Source organism: Artemia franciscana, chromosome 16 (assembly GCF_032884065.1).
Source record: "Artemia franciscana chromosome 16, ASM3288406v1, whole genome shotgun sequence".
Classification (NCBI taxonomy): domain Eukaryota; kingdom Metazoa; phylum Arthropoda; class Branchiopoda; order Anostraca; family Artemiidae; genus Artemia; species Artemia franciscana.
Window position 1 is genome coordinate 13,377,016 of NC_088878.1, and position 20,423 is coordinate 13,397,438.

The 20,423-nt window shown below is 34.3% G+C and overlaps 1 protein-coding gene across 1 annotated transcript; it reads right to left on the reverse strand.

Annotated features, from left to right (window-relative positions):
- Nucleotides 1-10,344: 10,344 nt before the first annotated feature.
- LOC136036767 (tropomyosin isoforms a/b/d/f-like) lies at nucleotides 10,345-11,364 on the reverse strand. The gene has a single exon (XM_065719092.1). It carries the CDS (start codon nucleotides 11,362-11,364, stop codon nucleotides 10,345-10,347), a length of 1,020 nt encoding a protein of 339 aa, XP_065575164.1.
- Between the last annotated feature and the right edge of the window lie 9,059 nt (nucleotides 11,365-20,423).

Below are 20,423 nucleotides of genomic sequence, written 5' to 3' on the forward strand. Positions count from 1 at the left end.
GACTTAATGCCAAGAAGTGACTGAAGGCATTACGAAATTAATCAATAGTTATGTACCATAAATACAATCCCTTTGAGGCGCAGTAATGTGTCCCATTTTTGAAACAAATTTTTGTTACTGAAGAGTAACTATGCTGTGGTGACATCATAGGTTTTAATCCAATACAACCTTCTGGATATTGTTGCATATCTCAAGTGTCATTTCTACTATATAAAGTGAACTATGAGACAACAAAACTCGATTTTTCTTTCTTTTTTGAGAAATATTTGTACAAATTCCGTTACATTTACAATAAATCCATCTGGCTCTATACTTCAGGTGTTAAATTGACCAATCAATGAGAGTTTCCAAGATCATTTTATCTATCATTCCTATTGCTTGCTAATATGTTCCAGACAAATAAAAGGCTACTGATGGTTAACAGGAGAATCGCCAAACATACATATAAACATACGGAGGTTAATAAGTGAGAACGAGTATAAGTGCAACCACGTGATGTAGCCATTGGATTCGTTTTATTTATTTTTATTTTATAAAAAATTTAAATATAATCATAAAAAATTAAAACATAATCTTAATTTAATTTGATCTATATAATTCAAATTAAATGATAATTTTACTTTTTGTTATAAATTAAATTATTTAATTTGTCTAGATTATTTAATAAATACGATTAAACAATTTACATAAATTAAAACTAAATAAAAATATAAGTTTAACTTTAACTTCAAATAAAAAAATTTACATACAAAAAAGTTTTATACAAAAAAACAAGAACAAAAAAACTAAGAGTGGAAGAACTGACCGAGAACTTAAAAACTTGCTGAAAAGCAGATAGAAGAAGGTCTGGAGAAGCAACATACCTTGAATGAGGGGCAAAATTGAAACTCATGTTCTGTAAGATGAGATAATTTTTTCTATATTTTAAAAGAAAAAAATATTTAATTAAGAAAATTAATTAGCTTAAATCATGTCCAGAAAGCCAGCTTTTTCATGTCATCGAAAGTTAACCAGAAGACCATGATAGATTGGTCTAATTAACCACTTTAGTCGAAAGGTATTTTCCTTCTCAGCTTCAAGTTTAGTTCTCACAGGCTACGATGCACAGAAAACCGCAATTCGAACAAAACAAAAAGTTAGGTAATAGCAAGCATGATGTAGATAAATCGCAACTACCCTCAGCTCATCTTACAGAATACGAGTTTCAATCCATTTGCTGCAGCTGAACTTCTAGTATTGCCACGCAGAAGAAAAGGAGGATAATCTAAAGACTATAGCATATGAAGATTTATCAGTTAGTTATTCATTTGACTATCGAATACAGTTTCTCGCATGCATTGGAAAATTTCAACGCATGAAGATTTCTGTTCTTTTTTTTTCTTTTTTTTTAATTTGTAAAAATCGTCAACAATCCTCAAGACTATTCCTGGTTTTCTGCAAAAAAATCAGGTGGAAACTAAGGGTTAGACTGAGCATCAATTTTACCATAAATATCGACTGATGAAAGGAAAACTTGAAATTAATACAATAGATTACAATAACGTAGTGAGTACAATCTTCTAAGCCCCTTTGACACCCCCATTCTCCTTAAAATACATAAAACTCATAGGCATGAATATGACGAAGAAAAGATGATCAACAACGTACCTGTGCCTTTTCTTGAGAGCTTCTACTTCCTCCGCAGAAACAACATCATTTCTCAAGTTTTTACTAGTCTCGGTTTTATCCGCAACTTGCCCATTCGCGTTTAGTGCTGCATCCGCCATCTAGGAAAAAAAGTACCACTGAGCTTTTCAAGAATAATGTCTCAACAACCTACTCGCAATACTAATTTGCATAACTTGGGTAGTAAGGCCAAAAAATATATATATTTTATAAGTAGAGAAATTCTTACATCTTCCAAAGAGAGGTACCAGTTTTTATTTTTGAAAACCGTAATTTAATTTTAGAATAATAATAATTTTCGGATAGCTATAAATATAAAAATTCGATGAGCAATGTGCCAAAAACGTATAATGCAACAATTGTCATAAGATAGAAAACAACATAGTAAACTACAAAAAGAAACTAAATAAGGAGAATAATTGTAAGAATAAAAAGCAAGTAACAATAACAAACAATAGTCAGCCCCGTCCCTGCCTTATAAGAGAAGGGACTCAGTCTACAAAGACCAATTGCGTCTTCACTCCCCCAAAAATATAGCACCAATACCTGCAGGGTTATTAATGCCCCCTCGGAAATGGTATTTTGAGATAAGGCTTACCTACCTCTTTTTAGCCGCTCTGTAAAAGAGTGTGCCTTGATAGTGTAAAGATGACCACCGTTGTTTTCAACCATATTGAGAACAAAATCTGGCGACTTAAAACGAGTTTGCAGACAACACTCTTCCCTCAACGAGAGGGGAGTCACCCATTACCTGCCAGCCACCAACAACAAGTGGCACGTGATCCTTAGAATTGCTAATAGCAAAAGAACTGCTTTCTCCAACCCCAATCGTTGTCACAAGCGCCAGAGCGGACTGACCTCCTCTGGGCATGATTTTGGTAGTTAGTACTGATTCTTATCCCATCCAATTTTGTGGGTATTCTACAAAACTGGCTCTAGTCTGGACAGTATGGCCTGTGGCTTGGTTGTAACTATTTTTATCAATAGTATGTCCCTATTTGTGCCGCACCAGAAAGTTGTAACCACTGTCCCCACGGACTATTCCCTATGTTTCAGACAAAATCCCTTTATAGAACTGAGAGGTAAAAACCCTTTTATGATTTGTGTCATATTTGTAATTCTTTAAATTTTAATAACCAGATATGAGAAATAACTTAAAATGGTAAATTTTATAAATAAAATTTTATAAAATGGTTAATGGTAAAATCCCGTTCAAACATTGAAACAGAATTTAGCGATAGTGGAATTTTTCAGTTACAACACATTTTAAACACAAGGTATAAAGAATACTTAATTCAAGACGGAAGTTGATAACAAAATATTCAACAAAATTTACCAATGGCGTTTGTAATAGCTGATCTATTCCCCCCCCCCCTTTTTAAACTACAGAGCCAAAGAGAAAAATTAGTTAAGAGCAGAGGTAACATGATTTGATATATTCAAACCAGTAGGACAAAAATAGCTAGAAATTCTAGCATTTAATATAATAAGCGACAACACCGTTTATTCAATATATTGAGCAAAAATTAAGTTTTTATTAAAACAAATAAAACTAATTGATATTTAAATCTGTGCATTATCTGCTCAGACCTGATTAGACTTAGCGAAAACCATAAGAGCGGTGGCTGTATCAGAATTTGCTTGAGGGGGGGGGGGTAGTTTCTGAAATCCCAAACAAGGGCCTAATGAGGTCAATACTTTCCCATTTCTTCAGTAAGGAGGGGCTCTTCAGACCAAAAAAGGAGATTCTTCCTAACTCAATCTTCTGTGTGTATTATCAGCAAGCAGAAACAGAGATTACAGCCGTAAGTGAGAAAAGAGAAAACCCTGCACAAATACATTACAGAGCTTGGTCACTCAAAATTCCTGACTGCTAAATTTTAATTTATGCGTATGAGCATGCCAAATAGAGATTATGTCTCGTCATCAACGATATATATATATATATATATATATATATATATATATATATATATATATATATCGTACATTGAATCAAATTTTATATGCTGGGAGTTTAAAGTGAATGGAGGCCCATTCACGATAAGATTATGAAGATTTAGCTAGCACTCATTTGAGTAGATTTGAGCCAAAATTTTTCCAAATTTTTCTGTAAATGGTCACTCGAAATTCTTGAATATTAAATTCAATTTAGCGCATGAGCATGCCAAGTAGAGATTACGTCTCGTCATAGATATTAAAAAAAAAATCAACAAATTTTATACGCTGGGAGTTTTAAGTGAATAGGGGCCCATTCACGGTGAAATTTTATTAACACGGAGACTTAGCTAGCATTCATTTGAGCCCATCACATTTCTTCCACAGTTTTCTGATTAGCTGACGATTCTATAGAAGATTCTGGTTTGCTGAAATTACTGCTAGCCCAATCTCTGTGTTAGTAAAACCCGACGGTGAATAGGCCTTAAAAGAAAACCATACAAACATATATTACAGAACTCACTACTCTAAATCCACTTTCATTTCTCTTGGTCACTAACAATATCCAGAATATTCAACGTAGGCATATATCGTGTTATAGTTATGAGTGACAAAGCTACATAAGAACAGCAATTTGCAGAGGGGAGCTTGTTGACAAACCATCGTGGCTCAGTGGTCAGAGTTGTCAGTCGAAGGTTTTGTAATAATTTTCCGCTGTTTGTCTTAAAGAATAGAGGCAAAAAACTGGCTTCTTTATGCATACTGGGCTAACTTATCCTTGCCTGCAAAGCAGTGCTGAATTTCAGTTTACATTTGTATGCAGTTTCTTTTTGTCATTAAAAATATTCTGTGCAGAAAATTTCTTTTAATTTATTATCATGAATGGCAAAAAAGAGTTAAAAGTTGAATTTACAATGACGAGTTCGTCAGTAGGCTATCACCAGAGCTGTAAGCCTAAATAGCAGGAGATTGTGGGTTATACTCCAACTGACGGTCAATTAATCCTAGCACACTTTTACAATTGATCTTAAAGTTTACAGAATTAATATATAAAAAACTAATTAAGCTCATAAAATAATTTCATAAACACAAAGTTCATAAAAAAAATTAATATAGTAAATGCAAAAAAAATTTATAAAGTTCACAGAACTAATATTGCATTTTATGCCTCCTGGGTTTCGGTGGCCAGTTTTTTATTAGCAAATTCCTATCATTTACAGTTTTGGCGTTTGATTCAAAACATAAGGTTATGAAATCGGCTGAATCAACTGTTAATTTGTGAAGCTTTTTTTTTTATAATTTGCACTCATTGAAAGCACAATACACCCGTTTTCAGGATACCAAAGGGCTAAGTTTCTAGCTGTTTTCCTATCATGTTTGAATCAAAGGCGTCAAAAGCAGCTTTAATTTTACTATTCAATCACTAACAAAAGAAATTACGCTAGTGTGTATCTTCGCAACCAAAGACGAAAAATGATATATTTCGTGCTTTTTGCTTTTTTGGTCTTACCGGAAACGAAACAAAAAAAACAAAAACAAAAATAATAAAGAAATGAAGGGTAAAAAGGCCCAAAATGTTAGGAATTTCCTCTCAGGTGAGCTGAAAATCTGCTTTGTAATCAGAGACAACAATTTGGTAGTATTGAGCAATCCTTACACTATCCCAGAATCTTTGGGGATTTCAAAATTTCCACGACAAAAAAATTGGATTCTCTGAAATCTCCCAGAAATTACCATTTGTAGCTACCTAACTTCTATTAGAAAATACAACCGATACGGTTCGCTAATCTTAATATTTGGGAAGGACTCCAAGAACCCAGTTTTATTCCAGGGACATTAAGGGAAACTCAGAATAAAAACTATGGGATTGTGTAAGGACTTTTGTTTCGGAGTGCAGAAACCATGTTACACCCTTTCTATTACCTAGTAACAAAAACATTTTCCTTCCTTTGCTTTTCAGGTTAAAATCTAACGTTTTTATAAGTGTCCTTGCTTTTTACAATTTCAATTTTATTTCCTTTCGTTTTATTTAAATTTCATTTAACTTTCGTCTCAATGGAAAATAAAAAAGATGTAATTTCGTTGGATGATTGACGATTATACACACCTCATGATTCCTTGTTAATTGCTTCCTCAATTCTTCCACTTCTTCCCTATGCTGTACATCAAACAGAGCCAGCTTCCTTTCCAGCTGAGATTTAGCATCAGAGAGGCACTCTAATTCACTGATTAAATCTGAGTGTCGAGAACTTTCAACGTCTGTATTTTTTTTACTTTTGATTACATCAAAAGACTCTTTTTGAGCTTCAAGTTGTCTCACCATGTTCTTTAAGCTTTCAAAATCTTTTATTTTATGTCTCAGTTCTTTCACTAATGAGTTCAATCTTTCAGTTTTACTATCACGTAATGAGTCCCCTTTCTGTAAGTCACTTATTGAATTTATAAGTTCATCCCGCTCTTTTTGAACTAAGGCTTGAACACCTTCAATATCGTCAAGAAGGCGTTTATTTTTAGTCGTGTATTGGTTTAACAGTGGTTCCACAAGACAAAGTTTCTCATATAATTTGTTATTACGGGACATTGGTATTTTGAAAATCCATCTTAGTCGTTCCACACCTTGTTCTGAAGTACATATTCTTTCGAGATTTTCTGATAGTTTCTTATTTGAATTTTTTAGGTCCACATCCTCATTTTCGATTTCAATAGCTCTATTATTCTGCAATTCAATATTTTTTTAATGATTCAGATTCAGGCTCACAATTGGACTCATCAAGTGACTTGACCCCTTTCACAAACTGTTTCATTTCTTCTCCTTCCTCAACAAAAAGACTTCTAGTTCTGAGCTCTGGATTTATCATATTCATCTCTTCACTAGAATATATTCTTCATTTTTCAGTTGTTCAATATCTTCATTAGCCTTAAGCTTCTCTGCAAACTCAGCTTCCAGCTCACTAATGCGTTCATAAAGAGAATTGACCTCCTTTTCTACGGATATCTTCTTCAAAATTTTATCTTATTTCTCTGCAAGAAGCTTTCTAGTCCTAACAAGTTCGAGCTCAACACCATTCTTTTCTTCCATTAGATCATTCATTTGATTCTTAAGCTGATCAATGTCATCACGTTGTGATTTTACTTCTAAATCTTTACTGCGTATCATATCTTCTAGGAGATTAGAAGCGGTTTGACTTGAATCCAACTCGTTTTGAAGCCCTCCTAACTTGATTTGAAGGTTTTGTATACCTGATGCCGCTAAAGCTACATCTTTCTCACTTTCCTTCAGTGGCTCATCCAACATATCTTTACCGACTTTTATGGATTTAACATATTCCAACAAACTATTTTGGGAGTTTTTCAAGGCACTGTTCTCAGCTTCAACTTCAACAAGCCTGTAGTCCCTCTCTTTAATAATCTTATTGCTGTTCAAGGAATCGGCTTCAAGGTCATAGTTTCGTTCATTAAGTGACCTGACTTCTTTTTCCAAGAGTTTCTTCTCGTCTTCTTTCTTAATAAGAAGCTTTGTAGTCTTATCAAGCTCCATCACATTCTTCTCCTCCTTCAGAACTTTCTCTGTATCTTTCAGATGTTCAATATCTCGAAGTATAGACTCGGTTTTCGTCAAAGACTCGGCTTTAAGCTCATTATTACTCTCATAAAGAGACTTGACCTCCTTTTCCAGCTGCATCCTCCTCAAAATTTCCTCTTCTTTCTCTGCAACGACTTTTCTAGTTTTAGTAAGTTCAAACTCTATTATATTTTTTTCTTCCTTTAAAATACGAACCTCATTCTTCAGTTGCTCAATTTCATCCCGCTGTGATTTTGATTCCAAATTTTTACCATGCAGCATTTCTTCTAAGATGCCAGAAGCGGTTCGACTTGAATCCAAATCATTTTGAAGACTGGCAAGCTGGCTTTCCAGGTTTTGAATATCTGATCTGGCTGTTTCTTTCAGCCGCTCATTCAACTCGTCCTTACCCGTTTTTCTGGAGACTCGCATTGTGATCAAGTGCTAGATTTATTTCTTTCATCTCCTTTAACTTCAATTCATATTCACTCAGAGCTTCGGTTAAACTGTTATTTTTCTTATTTGCTACAATGAGATTGTCACTCATTGTGAGGATTTCAATGATTTCAATCCTTTGACAAGGATTTCAAACCAGTCAGCAACATTAATTGACACTATTTTTTCATCGCTACACTCCATTAGGAATGAAGTACTGCTTTCTGACATTTCCGACCATTTGCCAGTTTCAGCCCTGTTTCAAGTCCTCCAAAATCCACAAAGATTAGTCCCCCAGGATAAACCGAGATTTTGTTGCTCACCAGTGGAGCTGGATAGATTGAAAGAAGATCTTGGTACATATAAATGGAACTTTTCTCTACCAGAAAATATTAGTTTAGGCAATTATAAAGACATATTTGGCCGGTTTTATGACACTGTTAAGGAAAAATTCACGTCTTATTGTCTAAAAGCTCCTTCAAAAAATCCTCGATCAAAAAGATCAACACCTGTAGCTCCCTGGTTAACATCTGGAATCCTAAAATCAATAAAAAGGAAGCAGAACCTTTGGAAGGAGTATAAAAAAAGACCAAATAAGGCCAAGTTAGAAGCATTTAAGTTGTACCGTAATTTTCTGAAATCAATTATTCGCAGAGCTAAAACAGTATATTTTACAAAAAGATTTGTTGATTGCGGTAAAAATATAAAAAAGCCGTGGGACGTGATTGAGGAAGTTAGTCGGCCATCCATGAAACCAGAAGGTCTCCCTAAGTCTCTCATTGTAGGCGATCGACTTGTAACAGAAAAAGTCCAAGTTCGACACCATATGAATAAATTCTTCGCGGAGATAGGGAAAAAAACTGCTAATAGCGTTTCTTATTCCTCTGTGTCACAGTCTTGGCAGCAGTTCTTAGGTCCCTCGTGCTTGAAATCAATGGTTCTTGGGGAGGTTATGTTGCAGGAAATTAGAAATATTGTTCTGTCTTTAAACAATTCTTCAGCAGGTTTCGACCAAATTTCTGCTAAAGTAATTAAACATATTCTTCCATCGATTATCATCCCAATTTACCATTTGATTAATAGGCCATTTGAACTAGGAGTATTTCCCCAACGTCTTAAACTTGCACGTGTTATAGCTCTCTTTAAAGGAGGTGACAGAAAGGATCCTGGGAACTACAGGCCGATCTCTCTTCTGTCAGTGTTCTCTAAGATATTTGAAAGAGCAATGCTCAAACGTCTGGTGAGATTCCTTGAGGCTAAATTTTTTTACATCAGCATCAGTTTGGGTTTCGCGCAAAGTATTCTAAAGAACATGCTTGTAATAGACTTCTTCAATTTATACGACGATCTTTAGATTCTAATTTTATTCCTGCAGCCATTTTTCTTGATGTAAAGAAAGCTTTTGACAGCCTAACACATAAGATTCTCATTGGTAAACTTTGTCATTTTGGTGTCCGTGGGGAAGCATTGTCTTGGTTCTCGTCATACCTAACTGACAGATTTATCGCTACAGAAGTTACAGACGAAAAAGTTCCAATTGAATACGGAGTACCCCAAGGTTCTATTCTTGGACCAACCCTCTTCCTCATATATGTGAATGATCTCTACCGACTTTTTAACACCCCAATTAACAATGTTTGCTGTGGGTTGTGTCACAAATCTTACTCCCAGAGTACGTTGGTGTTCACACCTGATAGTCAAGAAGAATTAATAGCATTTGCAGATGACACTACTTTAGGTGCTGCAGCTCCGGATGAATCATCCCTTATTCTAAAGCTTCAAGCAATGACTGAGAAAATACTCTTTTGGTTTGACATAAATCAACTAACTTTAAATGTAAAAAAGTCCTACCTTCTTATTTTTTCTCGTAAAGGTGTGAGCTGCCCCACAATTACTGAGCTTCATACACCAAGAGGCTCCATAAGTCGTCCCCCGGATCGATATGTGCGATTCCTGGGAGTTCTTTTGGATGAAAATTTATCATTTAAGTGGCATGTTCAAATAATAAGAGTGAAAATTTCCCGTGGACTTGGGATCATCCGAAAATTAAAGTGTTTATTCCCTTTCCCTATCTTCCGTCTTTTATACTTTTCTCTGATTTACCCTTATATATCTTACTGTTCGTCTATGTGGATGTCCACATTTCCCTCGGTACTTGCTCCTATTCACAATCTTTATGAGAAAGTGGCAAGAATTCTCCAGTCGGCTACACACACTCCTCTTGACCTCCTCAAAATTAAAGATGTTTATGTTTTATCTCTATCTTCGTAGGCATATCAAAATGGAGATCTCCCATTTTGTTTTTCGGGACTGCTTAAACTAGTAGGGGAAGTGAATTTTTATATCGTTCGTAACCGGGAGGATGTGATGATTCCAGCTAGTCCCTCGGTTCGTTCAGACTTCGGCCTGGCTGTGACTGTGGGACGTGCTTGGAACTTGGTTCCCACTGAAATCCGGCAGTCACGAACACTTGGCTCTTTTAAGAGACAGATGAAAAGTTTCTTATTATAAGCTTCTTATTAAATGTTTCTTAACGTTTATTTATTATTTTTTTTTCTTTTTTGGGTTGTTATTTTGTTGGTGTTGTATCCTCGATGACGCGAGAATTTTAATTTGTATTATATTATCGGGTGATGTGAGGGTCGCTGTTTCGTGGGGACTGCCGGTGAGTTGATTTCTTTTCCTTAAATATTTATATTTAGATTTTGGTTAGTATGTTTATGACAAGTTTTATGATTCTTTATTTATTGTATGCCGTTTCTCAAATAGCGGCCATTGAGCCTTTGGGATATTGTTTTTGTTATTGTTATTTTATGAAAATAAATAGAACTTGAATTTGAACTAGCTTCTTTCAGCTCTGCATCTTTTTGATAATGTTCTTCCTTCTCCTTTTCTTTCATCTCCTTTAACTTCAATTCATATTCACTCAGAGCTTCGGCTAAACTGTTATTTTTTTTATTTGCTACAATGAGATTGTCACTAGCTTCTTTCAACTCTGCATATTTTTCACAATGTTCGTCCTTTAAGATTCTTAAAATACCCTCCAGTTTTTGGGTTTTACTTTCGTATTCAGACAACCTTAATGAGGTATCTTCAGCCAAGCCTTTTGCACATTCTAGCTCTTTTGTCAAGGATGCCAGCTGACAACACTGCTCTTCAATAATTTTTTCACAGTCGTTTGCTTTCTTTTCAAAAACCAGTTTATCAGCGATAACAGCTTTTAACTGTTTCTCTTTTTCAAATATTTCATCTGACAGAGAAGTCATTGCAGTTGTTTTCGACTGAATTGTATTGTTAAGACCTTCAATTCCACCTTGTTTCTGTTCTGCTAATTTTTCTGATTTCTTTGTTTTATCATAAAATTCTTTTTGCAAAAGTGCATTTTCTTCAAGTCTACGTCGAGATTCCGAAAGCTCATTATTTGAGCTTTCAACCACCTCATTTCTGTTCTTCAAAATCTTCTCAAGCTCTAAAACTTTTTCTACGAGAACATCTTTATTCTTGAGCAGATCTTCAAAGCCTTTCAACTTTTCTTTTGCTTCCTCTAGTTTTGCGTCTTCATTTCGTCTGTCACTTATATCTTTTTCCCTTGCAGCAACTTCATAACTTTTGCCCATTCTACTTACTTCTAGCTTCAGTTCCCGTTCCGCTTTTTCAGCACTGTTTTTGAAATTGTCTAATTTAGCATACGCATCATTCAATTCTGACTCAGTAACTGAAAGTCTGTCTTTGATATTTGACATAATTTCTTCTTTCTCTTGCATTTCTTCAAGCAATAGTTTTCCTTATCTATTCCTTCATTAATTAGAGCAGTCAAACAAAGTCATTCCTCTTTAAGACAGGACATATCCTTCATCATTACTTGTTCCTTCTCTTCTTTTTCGGTGATAGTTATCTGAACATCTTCCATTTCCATTAAAGTGGTAGCTTGCTCCTCCTTCATTCTCTCTAATTCTATGTCGATGGATCTTTTACAGAAATCATGCTGTTGATTTCTTTCTGTGCATCTTCTAGACTAGAAGTTAAACTGACAACAGATGCTTGAAGTTTTTCGATTTGACATGACGTAGCCTATTTAGACCCTTCGTTAAATTAACCTTCTAAAAAGACCCCCATTTCTGACTCATAATTAAGAGCCAACTCCGTTTGAAGGCGTGACTTGTCGTTGGAAATTTCCTTTAAAATTATCTCTTTCTCTTTGAGCCGTTCTTGAATTTTTCTATTTGCTTCTTGTAGTTTAGGCACTTTTGCCGCTTCATTTTTAGCTTGTATTAATTCCTTTTCCATTTCTTTTTTCGCTTTAACTTGAGCAGCAACTTTTTCATCATAACTTGATTTCAACCTCTCTTCAGCTTTCAACCTCTCTTCAACCTCATTTTGTTCAGAAATGAACCGTTCTGAAACAGGTGAATCACAATATGGTGCTTGGGTCATCAAAGTTAATACCTAAAATAAGAAAAAGCTGAATCAGCATATGGTATTTTGCTCATTAATTTTGGCAATTAGCCAAATTATTTTGGTAATAATTAGCAATTAGCAATTTGGTAATTAATAGCCAAATTAGGTCCCCCCAGCTCCCCCCAAGAGAGCGGATCCGTTCCGATTATGTCAATCACGTATCTAGGACTTGTGCTTATTTTTCCCACCATGTTTCATCCCCAACACTCCACTCTAAGCGTTTTCTAAAGATTTCAAGTTTCCCTCTCCAACTCCCCCAATGTCAACAGATCCGGTCGGAATTTAAAATAAGAGCTCTGAGACACGATATCGTCCTAAATATCAAACTTCATTAAGATCCGATCACCCATTCGTAAGTTAAAAATACGGAATTTTTCCTAATTTTTCTGAACCAGCCGCCCCCCCCCCAGATGGTCTAACCAGGAAAACGAATATTTCTAATTTAATCTGGTCTGGTCCTAGATAAGCCTGTCAAATTTCATCGTCCTAGCTTACCTGAAAGTGCCCAAACTTGCAAAACCAGAATAAACAGACCGACGAAAATTGCGATCGCTATGTTAATTGGTAAACAGCAAGCGCCATAAAAACCAATTTAATGCTTAAATAATGCAGTAGAACAAAACAGAAAAAATATGCTTTGAATAATAAAGATATGAATATTTTCACTCCACGTCCGAAAGCCATTATTGACGGGTAATAAATGAGTAAAGCTAAATTAAACAAATCATATAAGGAAAACAACAATTAAACAAAACTCAATTCTTAATAATCTCTAAATATCACTGCAAATAGCCCGAATAAGCAACACAGAAATGACAAACAGATTATCTCTTTCACAATTTCAATTTGGGAATGAGATCTAGCAAAAAAATTAAATACTACATTTATTGGAAAAAATCTGTGTATGCCCTAAAATATGACCCATGACTGAAATTACAAGGTTAACATCTATTGAACTTTAGATGAAGTCTAAGATTAGCCTAAAGTGTCGTTTCATTCTATTGTTTTATCCGCTGTTTTTCCAAACTGAATTTCTTTTCAGTATTTTATTATCCTTTTCTTATTCATGTTATTTGGTGCTTTTTTTGCTCCACTTCTGTAAAGTGGTGGGTAAAAATAAATATTAATTGTTATAGCACTACATTTTTTCTAAAAAGCGTAGAAAGATTCAATAATTTCACACCCTTAAAATATTTTAATAAACATAATAAACATAAATATTAATAAACATAATTATACGTTTCCTCAACTAATTCAGTAAACTGTTTACTACTCCCTGAAAGAAAAACAGCTATAGTTAGATTAACAAGAGGAATACCACTACTACCATTAACTCACCGCAGCACCAAGCCACCTGAGGCCAACACAGCTACGCACGCTCCTCCTCCATCCGAATCAATTCAAACCTTCCCTCTTTACACCCTCCCAAGAAGTTTCTATTTCCCTTAAATCTTTCTTTTTGACATCCTCTCACCCCAGACGGGACGACCTTCTTTCCGTTTAGCCCTAGATGGTTGGCCAAAAAGGACAATCTTCGGCAATCTGTCAAGAGGAATCGATAAAACTAATTCAGTACTACGGCTTCAATTCCAGTAACAAGTCGTCCAGCCCCCAATTGCCTTCTTTGAATTGCTTACCTGCTCTTCCAATTCTTTCTGTTTATCCTTCAATTCTTGTTCGTGTTTCTCTCGCAGTTGACAGATGTCTCTTGAATATCTTTCACTATTTGATATCGCTTTCTCGTAATCGAGCTAAAAAAAAGAAAGAAATAGAATATATATATATATATATATATATATATATATATATATATATATATATATATATATATATATATATATATATATATACATATATATATATATATCATGAAAAGAGAAATCACCAATGCTACAGCACAAACACAAAAAAAAAAAAAAAAAAAAAAAAAAAAAAAAAAAAAAAAAAGAGACAGAAGGAGAAAAGGAAGACTGTTTTCCTAAATTAGTGATTAATATAGACCAGCACTTGAATGAGGCCTTAACCCTACTCATCCATGCAATCACATAGGTCAAACAGCATAGCCACACACAATCAACCATAAAGAATAATCCATGGACAGGAAGTCATGTCGTCAATAAGTATAAGTCGTCATTTACCGAACAATAGAAAAAATAATATAGACAAATAATTCAGAGGCAACACCCAACATAAGGGCTCATCAGGAGAATACACTGGCCTATATAGGGTTTCGCCACTATAAATTCTCTACCCAGCACAGTGTTGTGGCTACCACAGAATATCCATGGCATCCCCGCGTCAGGTATCACCCCCAAAATACATGCCTATGAAAAAAAACAGCGAATGTAAAACAACCAAGTAAAACCAAAACAAGCTTATCTTGTTAATATATCCCTCTCTTTAGCAACAATAGGTAAACTAAATATTATAAATTTTACCAAATCACAAATATTAACACATTGCAAAAAACCTGAATGAACTAAACAACTATAGAATTCATCTTTACCATGTGGCTAATTTTTTCAAAAAATCTGCTCAATTAGAAACACAATTCAAAATAAATGGCGCTGTGACAACATTTCTCGAACCTCCGAAATTAGTTAAAAATTTCTTTAAGTATTTCTAGATAATTCTTTTGATATTTATTTAAAAGTTCGTTATAATGAAAACTAAATTTTTTAAATTGCCAAGTTAAATTATTTGCAGAAAAACCTCTTGATATCAATTTTTGGCTTAAGATTTTACATCTATTTTTAAAATCAATATAATTACTACAAATCCTTGCATAACGAAGTAACTGTGAGAAAAACGCTGAATATGTGATATTTGAGTGTATATTACTTTCAGGGAATGGGAAACTAATCACTTCAAAATCAAAATCATCCGTTTTATTATACATTTTAAAACTTAATTTATTATTATCACAAATATTAATATTTAAATCTAAGAAATGATCTTCATGACCAGCGCCATGACTAGGCTCAAGAATAAGCTCTGATGGATATATATTTTTAGAAATATCAATGAAATCCTTACAATTTAAGACCAAAATATCATCTAAATATCTTTTATTATTTGACAAAGCATGTTTTAAATTAATTGGATTATTCTTATCCATCATATATTTATATTCTAGTTGACTTAAAAACAAGTCAGCTATAAATGGGCTGGCATTCCCCCCCATGGGAATTCCCATAATTTGCTTGTACAAATCACCCCCAAATCTTATATAAGTATTGTATAAAACAAATTCCAATAACTCAAAAATCATATCCAAGCTGTAACATCTCAAGTTAACTGTAGTACTAAAGCAGTTTGTCCATATGGCTTTTTTATTATAACTGTCTATTTTCAAGAACCTTTTACTAGATAAGAGGAAAGATTTCTTTATAACAGTTTTTAAATTCTCAAACACTAAATTAAGTGATAAATTAGTATACATTGTCGCAAAATCGAAAGACTCAATTCTTTTAGCTGAAACCATTGTTAAAGAATCTATCACCTGCAGTAAATTATTAACACTCCAATATGGATTAAAATTCGAAAATTTTTTAATACCAGAACAATAGGTTTTAAGTTTATTTACAATTTCCTTTAAAATTAAAGAGAGGTCAGTAGCAGCAATGCGGGTTGGACATTTAGCTGCTCCAGCAATAAACCGTGGTTTAGGGGGATTCTTATGAAATTTTACAGTCCAATATCTATTCAATTCTTTGTTTTTCTACAATTTTAACTGAAAAAATCATAAGTTGTGAATGACAGAAAAAAAACCCGACAGGATTTTTGGACTCAGAACCAGGCCAATGTTTCATGAAGTTAACAGAAGACTTGACTAAAAAAAAAAAAAACAATTAAAATTCATTTGTAATTTTGGTTATAAGTATGTCTAAGGCCTATGTCCTTTCTGAAAATGTCAGGATTTTAGGGCTAGTGACTGTCAAAAATTATAAACTAGTATCCCGCTTTTCAAAGACCCAAAACATCCCCCTCCTAATAAAGGTCATTTGGAAGTCCCTAAGACATAGGTGTAGAAATCCAATATAGCCTACAGATTGCGATCAGTAAGATTTTTTTCAATTTATTTCAGAAAACTATTCGTAAAATTAAAAAAATCCTAAAAGTATCGTCCAATTATCGTAAAAATACGTGTAAAAAAGAGGAAAATTGCAAATGCATACAAGACTTCTATTCCACATTCCTCGAAATCCTAAGACTTTTACGACTATTCATATATGACAGAAAAACTGCATAAATTCTGCGTAAAACTTTGATTATATTTTTGTCCTTATTATTGCTTTAGTTGTACTTTTAGGTTGACCATTTCTTTAAGTTTTATCCTTTTTTTTCAAGTTTTTACGGAGATTGTCCTTATTACTATCGTTATGGTTTCAATTTCTTTTACAATTTATTGTATTGTTTCAAAGTCTAAAACTCTCAAATTTTTGAAAAAAAAAACAGAAAAAAAAATGTGGATGACGGATAATTCTTAAAGAATTTTAAGAATTGAAACATGTTCAGTGATTTAAAATTGTTAACAAACAACAAAAAACAAAAACAAATTATTAGTAAAATTCTCGGCACATTGTCAGAATTTTGTTATAAGATTCTAATATAAGATTATCGTCTTACTACCACAAATATTGTAAAAAATTTATATGGATAGTACGAAGAGAGGGCTACTGTTCCACTGTTTTGTTAAAATTATACTGGTTTTTTCTTTCTTAAATCCTGTGAAAGAAGGACTCTTGGAGTAGTTAGAAAATATCACAGGCCGTCGCTTTCACTTTTAGTTTCACAGAATTTTATATTTTCCGTGAAGCAAGAGATTTATTTTTTAGTTTAAGTACATTTGGAGATAAGAGTTTGATTTTATTATTATTTGCAAATAACACAAAATGGTTTTTCAAACATCTTTATCCCCAAATGTACTAAAAGCTAAAATCATTATTTTCTTGCAACCAGAAAGTTTTTAAGACTAAAATAAATAAAGGCACGGCTGCACACCATGAACCTTGACACTGAATAGTTAGAAGATGTCACACCTCGTCGCTTTCATTTCTAATTCCAAAGAATTTCACTTTTGCGAGACAGCAAGAGATTTATTTTTTAGTTTTTAGCACATTTGGAGATAACAGTTTGATTTTATTATTCTTTGCAAATAACATAAAATGTTTTTAAGGCACCTTTATCCCCAAACAAACTAAAAGCCAAAATCATGATTTTTCTTGCTACCAGAAAGTTTTTAAGACTAAAATAAATAAAGGCACGGCTGCACACCATGAACCTTGACACTGAATAGTTAGAAGATGTCACACCTGGTCGCTTTCATTGCTAATTCCAAAGAATTTCACTTTTGCGAGGCAGCAAGAGATTTACTTTTTAGTTTTTAGCACATTTGGGGATAAGAGTTTGATTTTATTATTCTTTGCAAATAACATAAAATGTTTTTAAGGCACCTTTATCCCCAAATGAACTAAAAGCCAAAATCATGATTTTTCTTGCTACCAGAAAGTTTTTAAGACTAAAATAAATAAAAGCAGGGCTACACAGCATGAAGATTGACGTTAAACATTTAGAAAATGTCACTTTCCGTCGCTTTCATTTTTAATTCCAAGGAATTTCACTTTTCCAGGCAGCAAAAGATTTTTTTTCTAGTTTTTAGAACATTATGAGATAAGAGTTTGATTTTATTATACTTTGCAAATAACATAATTTTTTTCAAACACCTTTATCCCCAAAGTACTAAAAATTAAAACCATTATTTTTCTGGCTACCAAAAAGTGTTTTAACACTTAAAAAAGGGAAGTACGGGCTTTTACAGTATTACACCTTGAGTAGTTAGAAAATGTCACAGACCGTCGCTCTTATTTTTGGTTTCAAAGAATTTTAGGTTCAAAGAATTTAAAATTTTTTAATTTATTTTATAGTACATTTGGATTTTATCTTTATACTTAGAACAACAAATAACCAATTAAAAAAGAGCTAAGAGCTCATATGGCAATTGTGACGAGGTCGGAAGAGCCAAGAGCAAAGAGCTCATATGGCATGAGCTCTATCAAAATTCTAAGAATCAATAGATTAATTTAAAAGGAAAATTAGAAGCTTAATACCTGTTGGGATTTAAAATAAGAGCTTTGAGACACGAAAACCTTCTAAATATCAAAATTCATTAGGATCTGATCACCCGCCCGTAAGCTAAAAATACCTCATTTCTTTTAATGTTTTCTCTCCCTTCAGCCCCCCCCCAAATGGTCAAATCAGAGACAACGACTTTATCAAGTCAATTTATGCAGGTCCCTTACACGCCCACCAATTTTCATCGTCCTAGCACGTCCAGAAGCACCGAACTTACCAAAGCACTGGACCCCCCTAGCTCCCCCAGAGAGAGTGGATGCAGTCCGGTTACGTCAATCACGTATCTACGAAATTTACTTATTCTACCCACCAAGTTTCATTCCGATCTCTTCACTCTAAGCAGTTTCCAAGTTTTTTGGTTTCCCTTCCATCTCCCCCCTCCAATGCCACCAGATCTGTTCGAAATTTTAAAGAAGAGCTCTGAGACATGAGTTTCTTCTAAATGTCAAATTTAAAAATACCACACGAGTGGTGACCCGTTCTTAAGTTAAAAATACCTCATTTTTTCTAATTTTTCGGAATTAACCCTCCCCCCAACTCCCCCAAAGAGAAAGAGTCTGTTCCAGTTATGTTAATCATGTATCTAGGACTTGTGCTTATTTTTAACACCAAGTTTCATCCCGATCTCTCCACTCTAAGCGTTTTCCAAGATTTTAGATTCTCCCCTCCAACTCTCCCCAATCTCACCGGATCCGGTCTGCATTTAAAATAAGAGCTCTGAGATATCCGGTCACATTTCGTAAGTTACAAATACCTCAATTTTCCTAATTTTTTCGAATTAACACCCCCTCCAACTTCCCCAAAGAGAGCAGATTCAGTCCGGTTATGTCAATCACGTATTTACGACTTCTGCTTATTCTTCCCACCAAGTTTCATCCAGATCTCTCTGCTTTAAGCGTTTTCCAAGATTTCTGGACCCCACCCAACTCTCTCCCCCCCCAATGACACAGGGTCCGGTCGGGATTTAAAATAAGAGATCTGAGATACGAGGTCCTTCTAAATATGAAATTTCATTAAGATCCAATCACTCCTTCGTAAGTAAAAATACCTCATTTTTTCTAAATTTTTAGAACTAGCCCTCCCCCAACTCCTGCGAAGAGAGCGAATCTATTCCGGTTATGAAAATCAAGTATCTAGGACTTGTGCTTATTTTTCCTACCAAGTTTCATCCCGATCCCTCCACTCTAAGCGTTTTCCAAGATTTTAGGTTCCCCCTCCAACTCCTCCCAATCTCACTGAATCCAGCCGGAATTTAGAAAGAGAGCTCTGAGACACGATATCCTTCTAAATATCAAGTTTCATTAAGATCCAATCACTTGTTCGTAAGTTATAGATACCTAATTTTTTTGAATTAAATGTTTCCCCACTCCCCTTCCCCAGATAATCAAATCGGGGAAACAACTATTTCTAATTCAATCTGGTCTGGTCTCGGATATGCCTGACAAATATCATCGTCCTAGCTTATCTGGAAGTGTCTAGACTAGCAAAACCGGGACCGACAGACCGACCGACAGAATTTGTGATCGCCATACGACACTTGGTATTTACCGTGCCATATTAAAATTGGTATTTATTTAAGTGCCATAATAAAAACAGTTGAAAAGCTAACTCTGGCTCGTATGAATTTCTACTATTTCTACCATTAACTAATAGCAGCGTAAGCCCCCCTGAGGACAAGAGGGCTGCACGTATTTGGACACAATCCCAATAAGTTCGAAGTCCAAGTCTTTACTCCCTCCCATGAATTTTCAATTTCCCTTAAATGCTTGTTATACAATTTCTACCCAACCCGCTTGAGGACGTCTTTATGTATGGGCCCAGACTGATGGCGGAAAACACGATTCTTGACAACTCTCTACAAAACCATATTAACCCTTTTTCTATTACCCAAAAACGGGGATCAAACATCATTTTTCGAGCTGTTTATAGCTCGATATTCACAATCCATAAAAGATCATTATCTTCAATTAAATCACCTTCAAATGTATGAAAATTTAAAACAAACTTAGAAAATAAATATCACAAGTGCATACAGGAAGATTCCTGCTCAGATTCTCCAGAATCGTTTGGACCAGAGTTCGCCCTCAGGTGCTTCAAAAATTAGGAAATGGGATTCTATCTATCCCAGTTAAAAAGACCCGGTAACTCAAATTTCGACCTTTTTTGACATCCAACGCTCCATCAATGACACTGGAGAATCTTTATATTATCCTTGAAGGCTGATATACGG

Coding starts and splice junctions, on each gene's coding strand:
- LOC136036767 (XM_065719092.1), bottom strand. CDS start 11,364: ATGCAAGAGAAAGAAGAAATTATGTCAAATATCAAAGACAGACTTTCA.